The sequence below is a fragment of the Rhinopithecus bieti genome, unplaced genomic scaffold (genome assembly GCF_001698545.2).
Source record: "Rhinopithecus bieti isolate Rb0 unplaced genomic scaffold, ASM169854v2 scaffold_14665, whole genome shotgun sequence".
Classification (NCBI taxonomy): Eukaryota; Metazoa; Chordata; class Mammalia; order Primates; family Cercopithecidae; genus Rhinopithecus; species Rhinopithecus bieti.
The window spans coordinates 164067-174404 of record NW_016808467.1 but is presented as its reverse complement, the minus strand read 5'-3'; the positions used below and the strand labels follow the sequence as shown (position 1 = coordinate 174404).

The window sequence follows — 10338 nt, the reverse complement described above, 5'->3', positions numbered from 1 at the left end:
GTATTATTTTAAAAGACATACAGTAGAGACAGTATTGACTGATTTTGTTTGTGTCCTTCCATATATTTTCTATATAATAAAATATATTCCCTTTTAATAAAAGTGTGCTGCTATGCATATTTTTCTGCTTCTTGCTTTTTTAACCTTCTTGATCTGAAGGCAGAAATTTGAGGTAACATTTAACATTTGAGCACACAAAACTGGGTATGGGAAATCGATTTTTCTCATAGTGACTTTTGTTCTTGTATTTCTGAGGGCTAAAATGGTATCTTTGTGTTTAAAGCCTTAGGAGTATATCAATACAAAAATCCAAAGACAGTTTATACATTTTTCCAAACCATAGTGATATCAGCTCTCTGTTTATCTATAGTGGATCTTTGTTCTCATTGTTCTCACAACATCATGAAGGAATTTTCTGTGATTGTGTCATCTGGGAAAATTATCTAGTTTGCAGTGCAGTGTTCTCTAGAGGAACCACTGAGGAGGCACATTCCTGTCAAACTTAATTACTTACCAACATTTTCCAAATGAGTGAGCTACAAAGAGCTGGGCATCCATAAATAGTGCTTTTACCTTTTACTAGTAAGGAAATTTTTAACCAATGAAGAGTAAGAATGTGGTTATGAACTGCCTCTTTAAGTTTACTCGAGAGAGGCAAACTTTGCCATATTTTGCCCTAATTAAAGCTTTCTGTTTTCATAAAACCAGAGATTATCAAAGATTAAATTTTGCAATGAGTTTCATACATGAAAATAGTCCATTGGAGTTGTCCTGCAAATTCCATTAGAGTAGACTGGGGACAGAGGCACTTAATTTCTCTTTCATCTTGAAATTTATCTTCCATTGATAGTGAAAGTATCTTTTGATAGCAGCAAATTTAACTCTTTTCTACTGATAACTAAATCATGTGGAACCGATCGCATTGAGTTGCGTTAAAGACCAAGCACGAGCACAGTGAGATCCAGCATGTTAATTAATAGACCATTTCCTGCTCTCATTTTTTGTAACAAACTTTTTTCTGATTATGAAAGATAGTAAGGGCCAATTGTGAAAATTACAAAAGACCAAAAGTGTAGAGACTTAATTATCTTTTTAATGTTGTGAGCTGGTTAATCCTCTATGAGCCACAGAAAACTAACTATATACTAACAGTTTAATGTTGTGACCAAATTAAAGCTGTAACAATTTCCTTCACCATTCCCAACTAATTCATCAGCAAGTCCTGATCAGTCTGTCTTCAAAATCTCCAATGTGTCTGTTTCTCTTTATCTTTACTATTGCCCTGTCCAGCCACTGCTATCTCTCACACACTTCAGTAGCCTCCTAACTGGTCTCCTTCCCTTCAATCTTGCCACTTGAACTAATTTTCATATAGCAGTTAGAGTGATCTTTCTACATTATTATCTGGCTTCTACCTACCCCTCTGACTTCAGATATCAAAGCACACGTGCCTCCTCTGCTCCTTCGCTCAGGGTGCAAACACCCTGGCAAAGATTTTCCCCACCCCAGGGCTTTTGTACTTTTTCTTCTTGCTGGATCTTCCTGACATTGGAATATCAGCTCAGATGGCCTTTCTTCTCCAACCATTCAACTTAAAATAGCCAACCTGTCACACCACCCATTCACATTGTGCTATTTTCTGCATAGTCCTTTACACGAATTCATGTTTTTTTACCATTTGTTCATTTGCTGTGTTTCTCCATTAGAACATAAGCTTCATGGGAGCTCATTGTCTTTTGTCTTGATATTTTTACTGCCATAACTCCAGCAATGAGAATAGTGCCTGGAATGTAGTAGTCACTCAAATATTTGTTGGATGAATCAGCGAATATTATTTTGATACTCCAATAGCATATGTACCTGCTATTTTGTCATTCAGTGAGCTGTTCCAATAAATGCTTGCAGTCAATGCTGTGTTACTTTTATATGGCTAAAACCAAGTATTTCGGTTTTTTCTGTCATTTTGTTTTTTGAGTTCTTTAATGTTATACCTTCAGTAGTAACGAGGGGAGGAAATAACTTATGCTTATTATGTACTTACTGTTTACTAGTAAATAATAAGCATAACAAGAACTTAATGCTTGTTATGTTCTAGGCATTCTGCATGTGAGTTAGATTGCATTAAACCTATTTTTACAGAGTTGGAAACCAAAGTTAGAGAGAGTTTAGGTGATTTGCCTTTGATAGCTACCTACAAAGAGCTGTGATATGCCACATCTGTTCTATTACAAAGTTCAAAATCTCTTTATCATTCCATATTGCCTGAAAGATTTCAGGAGTTGTAAATGGTTGAGAGATAGTCAGAGGTAAGAACAACCTACCTTTTTTACAAAAAGGGTATTTCAGCCCTTTCTGTTATAGATTTGTCACTTGTGTTAGCCCTGTGGTTCTTCCATAGAACCATCTACTCAATACATTTGAGAGTAAGTTTTAGGGTAAAAAGTATGGACAGGGTGAATTTCTTTACACAATCCGCCAGTAACATTCTAGCAGCAATTCTATTAAAGGAGAGGAGTGAGGAAGATAGCCTATGTAGTTGGGAAAGATCCAGTTCCCTTAGGAGCACACAAAAATTGACCACCATTTCCATATGTTGTTCTAACTTACAGCTCTTATTTCTCCAGTGCCTTTTGCCAGATTGAGAATGTTCCTCGCTTGGATCATTTTTTTAACTTGTTCTTTCAAAGAGCACTTCAGCCTGCGAAACTGCATTCCAGCTCCAGTCCCAGTGCTCAGCAGTATGATGCTTCCAGTGCAGTACTTTTAGACAGCCTCCCTGGAGTCCGGTGGCTCACACTTCCACTGGAAATCAAGGTAATCTTAGATATTATAAAGAAGAACCAGAACCAGGTGCCTTATTATAATCTTGCATCTTCTTTTTTCATAGACTTTTGTTATTTTGGAATTATGGTTAAAATTAAAGAGGCAGTTTGTTGACAAAATAGGAGGTCCAGTGCAATAAACCCAGAAAGAAAATTCTTTATAAGTAGAAATTTGCTCTCTCCTCTTACTTTTAAATTTAAGCTTTGTCTAAGCTGGGACTACTTTTCAGAAATCATAATTAAATGGTGTATCTTACTTTGGAATTTTGTGACTTTGATTTTATAATGTAAGGTTGTCAAGTTAGAATTATGTTTCTGTACAAAAGAAGTGGATGACATGATTGACTAACAATATTCTCAGTTAAAATACAAAGTCCACTAGTCTACCAAAATCTTTTTTTTACATGAACATATGTGATTAGCTTTTGGCTTGTCCCATAGATAGCTACCAATAGTAAGACTGTATGATGGTTAAGAATTATCAATATGATTTTAGTCATATCTGTATACCTAGAATAACTTTATTATTGAATGATTGACAAGATTATTTCAGACATTTTCATCAATGTAGATCACCATATAATCTATTTAGTTACAGCATTTGTATTAGTATTAAATGAGGCAGTATGCCATAGCCACTTCTCTGCTCATGAAGAAACCTAGGCTATGTTACAGTAGAAACCTAATTCAAATTCCTGCTCTTCATAAGACTCTACAGTGTATGATCAAATAAATGCCTTTTTGACAGTTTAATAGTTATTTAAATTGATGTATCAATTACTTTGTTCAGTTTCCTCATCTGTAAAATGGAGGAAATAATAGTCCCTACTTCATGGAAAAGTTACGAGTTATTACACATGAAGTATTTAGAATTGTGCCTGGCACATTGTAGTTGTAGTTATGGGAGCATTATTATACAATTACTATTTGAAGGGAGATGAGGTGTTAGAGCATGTTCAAAGGATGCTTTGCCTTCTGGTGTTTTTATTTTGTCCTTATTTCTATCAACTGCCTGGTCTTTTGATATTTCAGAACAATAATTACTCCTTCCTTCCTTTCTTTTTCTTTTCTTTTTTTTTTTTTTTTTTTTTTTTTTTTTTTTTTTTGTGAGACAGGGTCTCGCTCTGTCACCCCCGCTGGAGTGGGAGTGCAGTGGCGTAATCATAACTCACTGCAGCCTCCACATCGCAGGCTCGGGTGATCTTCCCCACTCAGCCCCTCAGGTAACTGGGACTACACATGTACACCACCATGCCTGGCTAATTTTTATGTTTTTTAGTAGAGACCAGGTTTCTCCATATTTCCCAGGCTGGTCTTGAACTCCTGAGCTCAAGCAATCTGCCCGCCTTAGTCTCCTAGAGTGCTGGATTACAGGCATGAGCCATGGCACCTGGCCTACCATTTTCTTAAAATGTACAAAAAACTAAAAAGTATGAGATATATAATTCTACCTGACTAATGTGTTCATAAAAATATATAAGCATTGGCTGAGCATGGTGGCTTATGCCTGTAATCCTCGTGCTTTGGGAGACAGAGGTGGGAGGATCACTTGAGGCCAAGAGTTCAAGACCAGCCTGGACAACACAGGGAGACCCTGTCTCCACAAAAACTTTAAACATTAGCAGAGCATGATGGCACACACCTGTAGTTCCAGCTACTCAGTAGGCTGAGGTGGAAGGATTACTTGAGCCCAGGAGTTGGGCTCCCCACTCTATCATAGTTGCAGTGAGCTATGATTGCACCGCTGTACTACAGTGGGGCAACAGGGTGAGACCCTATCTCAGGAAAAGAAAGGAAAAAGGAAAAGGAAAAAGAAGAGGAAAAAAGGAAGAGAAAAGAAAAAAAGGAAAGGAGAGGGAAAGGGGAAAGGAAAGGGAAAGGGAAGAGGGATGGAAGGATGTAAGTGTTCAATATAGGTAGAAACATAGACAGTAACTAGATAACTTTACCTTTAAAAGAGAAAGACCCTGGTTCCAAAGACTGTCTCATGCCCATTCTCATTCTGGGGTCTTTTTTCCTCAGCCACAGGGCCCATGCCCACTTCATGAGTCAGAAGACACCATCTCTTGAGGCTTGCCATTCTACCTGGCCATTACCTAGGTTCTTGCCCCTCTGTCAGAATTTCTTCATTAAAGAAACCTCTTCCCTCAAAATATATAGTCCCTTCTTTCTGTAATAGTAGAGGTACTTAATGTTTTAGGGGTAGTGTGTTTAGAATTTAGATACATTAAGATTAAATATTATCTTTCCTCAAAAAAGTTTAAGATGTTCTTAAATATTGTCTATTGGGGGCTTACAGATTGCATGTGAAGGCTACCTCTTTTCATTGAGATTTTGTTAATTTAGCATATATTTCTTTAAAAGATTTATATGCTTTTCTTTATTTCACCCTAAAAGAATATCAAATTGAGAAATCACTATGTGAATTCTGGTATATATTTTTAATTCATTGCCTTAAAACATAGCTGTTGCTTATCTTGTCAATACTTTGGCTGCTTTTATCCTTGTTACATCTAACACTACTGTGTGGAGATCAGTGTTCATTGTGCCGGTTTCTCAAGTCTGTGCAGTGCTTTGCAGAATGCAGAAAAACCTCTAGATGTTCACAGTCAAGTTGAGCAGGTGAAATTAATACACAGGAAACAGTGAGGATCTGGCTTAGATGTTTTCTATATTTTTTAGTCCAATTAGGAGATTAAGAACAATACTTTTGGGAAGAGAGCTAGATACCTTCTGCTAAAGTAGTCTAAAGCTCTATTTGATTAATATAAAATTTGAATAACAATAACATTTGAAGTTTGTTTTTTTTTTAATTCTATTTTTTACTGCAGTTTCAGGTTCACAGTAAAATTGAGAGAAAGGTACAGATTTCCCACATGCCCTCTTCCCCCATACATCACACATGCATAGCCTCTCCATTATCAACATTCCCCCACCACAGGGGTACAGTTGTTATAATTGATGAACCTACATTGACACATCATAATAACCCAAAGTCCATCATTTACATTAGGGTTCATTCTTGGTGGTGTACATTCTATGGATTTAGACAGATTATAATGACATGGATCCATCCTTGTAGTAGTATACAGAGTAGTTTCACAGCCCCGGAAATCCTCTGTGTTCTGCCTATCCCTCTTTTTCATCCCTCCCTTTCCATTAACCCCTGGAAACAATTGATCTTTTCACTGCCTCCATCATTTTGCATTTTCCCAAATGTTATATAGTTGTAATCATATAGTATGTAGCCTTTTCAGATTGGATTCTTTCACTTGGTAATATACATTTTAAGTTCCTCTTTGTCTTTTTACAGCTTGATAGCTCATTTCTTTTTAATGCTGAATAGTATTTCATTGTTCAGATGTACCACAGTTTATTCATCCATTCGCTGAAAATCTTGGTTGCTTCCACGTTTGGACAATTAATTCTTGGTCAAACAACAAGAGAATGTTTAGTTTTGTAAGAAACTACCAAACTGTCTTCTGAAGTGGCTGTATTTTGTATTCCTACCAGCAATAAATGAGAGTTCCTGTTGTTCCATATCCTTGTCAGGACTTAGTTTTGTCAGTATTTTGGATTTGGGTCATTCTACTGTGTGTCTAGTTCTGCCTTATTGTTATTTTAATTTGCATTTCCCTGATGACCATATGATGTGGAACATCTTCTCATGTGCTTATTTGCCTTCTTAATATCTTCTTTGGTGAACTGGTTGTTAAGGCCTTCGGCCCATTTTTTAAAATTCAATCGGTTTTTGGGGAAGAAGTGGTGTTTGGTTACATGAATAAGTCCTTTAATGGCGATTTCTGTGATTTGAGTTCACCCACCACCCAAGGAGTGTACACTGTACCTAACCTGTAGTCTTTTATCTCTTGCCACCCCCTGCTCTTTCCCCCAAGTTCCCAAAGTCCAATGTATCATTCTTAAGCCTTTGCATCCTCATAGCTTAGCTCCCACATACGAGTGAGAACATACAATGTTTGGTTTTCCATTCCTGAGTTACTTCACTTAGAATAATAGTCTCCAATTCCATCCAGGTTGCTGCAAATGCCATTATTTTGTTCCTTTTTCTGGCTGAGTGGTGTTCCATGGTATATATATACCACATTTTCTTTATCCACTCATTGATTAATGGGTGTCTGGTTCCATAATTTTGCAATTGTGAATTGTGCAGCTATAAACGTGTGCAAGTATCTTATTCGTATAATGATTTTTTTTCCTCTGAGTAAATACCTAGTAGTGGGATTGCTGGATCAACCAGTAGATCTACTTTTAGTTAAGGAATCTCTACAGTGTTTTCCATAGTGGTTGTACTAGTTTACATTCCTACCAACAGTATAAAAGTGTTCCCTTTTTGCCACATCCACACCAACATCTATTTTTTTTTTATTATGGCCATTGTTGCAGGAGTGAGGTGGTATCGCATTGTGGTTTTGATTTGCATTTCTCTGATCATTAGTGATGTTGATCATTTTTCCATATGCTGGTTAGCCATTTGTATATCTTCTTTTGAGAAGATATCTTCTTCTGTTCATCTCCTCAGCCCACTTTTTGATGGGATTGTTTTTTTCTTGCTGATTTGTTTGAGTTCCTTGTAGATTCTGGATATTAGTCCTTTGTCAGATGTATAGATTGTGAAGATTTTCTCCCACTCTGTGGGGTGTTAACTCTGCTGATTATTTATTTTGCTATTCAGAAACTTTTTAGTTTAATTAAGTCCCATCTATTTATCTTTGTTTTTGTTGCATTTGCTTTTGGGTTCTTGGTCATGAAGCCTTTGCCCAAGCCAATGTCTAGAAAGGTTTTTCCATGTTATCTTCTAGCATCTTTGTGGTTTCACGTCTTAGATTTGTTTAAGTCTTTGATCCATCTTGAGTTATTTTTGTATAAGTCTGAGAGATCAGGATCCAGTTTCATTCTTCCACATGTGGCTTGCCAACCACCCCAGCACCATTTCTTGAATAGGATGTCCTTTCCCCACTTTATGTTTTTGTTTACTTTGTCAAAGATCAGTTGGCTGTAAGTATTTGGCTTTATTTCTGGGTTCCCTATTTTGTTCTGTGGTTCTATGTGCCTGATTTTTATACCATGCCGTTTTGGTGACTATGGCTTTATATTATAGTTTGAAGTTGGGTAATGAGATGCCTCCAGATTTTTTTGCTTAGTAATGCTTTGGCTATGCGGGCTCTTTTTTGGTTCCAAATATTAATTTTAGGATTGGTTTTTCTAGTTATGTGAAGAATGATGGTGGTATTTTGATAGGAATTGCATTGAATTTGTAGATTGCCTTTGGCAGTATGGCCATTTTCACAATATTGATTCTGCCCATCCATGGGCATGGGATGTGTTTCCATTTGTTTGTGTCATCTATGATTTCTTTCAGCAGTGTTTTGTAGATTTCTTTGTAGAGGTCTTTCACCTCCTTGGTTCACTATATTCCTAAGTATTTTTTTGCAGCTGTTGTGAAAGGAGTTGAGTTCTTGATTTGATTCTCAGCTTGGTCACTGTTGGTGTATAGCAGAGCTACTGATTTGTGTACATTAATTTTGTATCCTGAAACTTCGCTGAATTCATTTAGCAGTTCTAGGTGCTTTTTGGATGAGTCTTTAGGTTTTCTAAGTATACAGTCATACCATCAGCAAACAGTGACAGTTTGACTTCTTCTTTACTTATTTAGATGCCCTTTATTTTTTTCTCTTGTCTGATTTCCCTTGCTAGGACTTTGAGTACTGTGTTGAATAGAAGTGGTGAAAGTGGGCATCCTTGTTTTGTTCCAGTTCTCAGGAGGAATGCTTTCAACTTTTCCCCATCCAGTATAATATTGGCTGTACGTTTGTCATAGGTGCCTTTTATAACCTTAAGTTATGTCCCTTGTATGCTGATTTTGCTGAGAGTTGGTTTTAATCATAGAGGAATGCTGGATTTTGTCAAATGCTTTTTCTACATCTATCGAGATGATCATGTGATTTTTTTTTTTAAGTTCTGTTTTTGTGGTGTATCATGTACTGACATATATATGTTAAACCATCCCTGCATTCCTGGTATGAAACCCACTTGATCATGGTGGATTATCTTTTTGATATGCTATTGGATTTGATTCACTAGTATTTTGTTGAGGATTTTTGCACCTATGTTCATCAGGGATATCAGTCTGTAGTTTTCTTTTTCTGTTATGTCCTTCCCTGGTTTGGGTGTTAGGGTGATACTGGCTTCATACAATGGTTTAGGGAGGATCCCTCTTTTTGTGTCGTTCAGAATAGTGTCAATAGGATTGGTACCAATTCTTTTTTTAATGTCTGACGGAATTTATCTGTGAGTGTGTCTGGTCCTGAACTTTTTTTGTTGGCAGTTTTTCCATAACCATGTCAATCTCACTACTTGTTATTTGCCTGTTCAGAGATCCTATATCTTCCTTGTCTAATCTAGGATGGTTGTATATTTCCAGGAATTTATCCAACTCTTTTAGGTTTTCTAGTTTATGTGCATAAAGGTGTCCTTAGTAGCTTTTAGTAATCCTTTGTGTTTCTATGGTCTCAGTTGTAATATCTCCCATTTTATTTCTAATTGAATGTATTTGGATCTTCTTTCTTTTCTTGGTTAATCTTTCTAATGGTCTATCAATTTTATATATCTTTTCAAAGAACCCGATTTTTCTTTCATTTATCTTTTGTATTTTTGTTGTTGTTGTTTTCATTTTATTTAGTTCTGCTCTGATCTTGGTTATTTCTTTTCCTCTGCTGGGTTTGGGTTTGGTTTGTTCTTGTGTCTCTGGCTGCTTGGAGTGTGTGACCTTAGAGGGTCTATTTGTGCTCTTTCAGGCTTTCTGATGTAGGCATTTAATGCTATGAACTTTCCTCTTAGCACCACCTTTGCTGTATCCAAGGTTTTGATAGGCTGTGTCACTATTATTGTTCAGTTCAAAGAATGTTTCAGTTTCCATCTTGATTTCATTGTTGACCCAACAGTCATTCAGTAGAGGTTATTTAATTTTCATGTACTTGGATGGTTTTGAGGGTTCCTTTTGGAGATAATTTCCAATTTTATTCTGTGGTCTAAGAGAGTACTTGCTATAATTTCAATTTTCTTATATTTGTTGAGACTTGTTTTGTGGTCTATCATATGGTCTATCTTGGAGAATGTTCCATGTGCTGATGAATAGAATGTATATTCTGTAGTTGTTGGGTAGAATGTTCTGTAAATATCTGTTAAGTCCATTTGTTTGTGGGTATAGTTTAAGTCCATTGTTTCTTTGTTGACTTTCTGTCTTAATGACCTGTCTAGTGCTGTCAGTGGAGTATTAAGGTCCCCAACTACTATTGCGTTAACATCTATAATCATTTCTTAGGACTAGTAGTAATTGTTGTATAAATCTGGGAACTCCAGCGTTAGGTGCATATATATTTAGAATTGTAATATTTTCCTGTTGGACTAGTCATTTATCATTATGTAATGTCCCTCTTTGTCTTTTTTTCTTTTCTTTTCTTTTCTTTTTTTTTTTTTTTTTTTTTTTTTTTTTTTT

The 10338-nt window shown here is 36.3% G+C and overlaps 1 protein-coding gene across 1 annotated transcript in view; it reads left to right on the top strand.

Annotated features, from left to right (window-relative positions):
- The window catches only part of INTU (inturned planar cell polarity protein), a 97769-nt gene that overhangs the window by 56394 nt on the left and 31037 nt on the right, over positions 1–10338 (top strand). The window contains exon 8 of the mRNA XM_017886736.1: positions 2625–2814. Coding sequence (XP_017742225.1) covers positions 2625–2814 — 190 coding nt within the window. The remainder of the gene's footprint in view (positions 1–2624; positions 2815–10338) is intronic.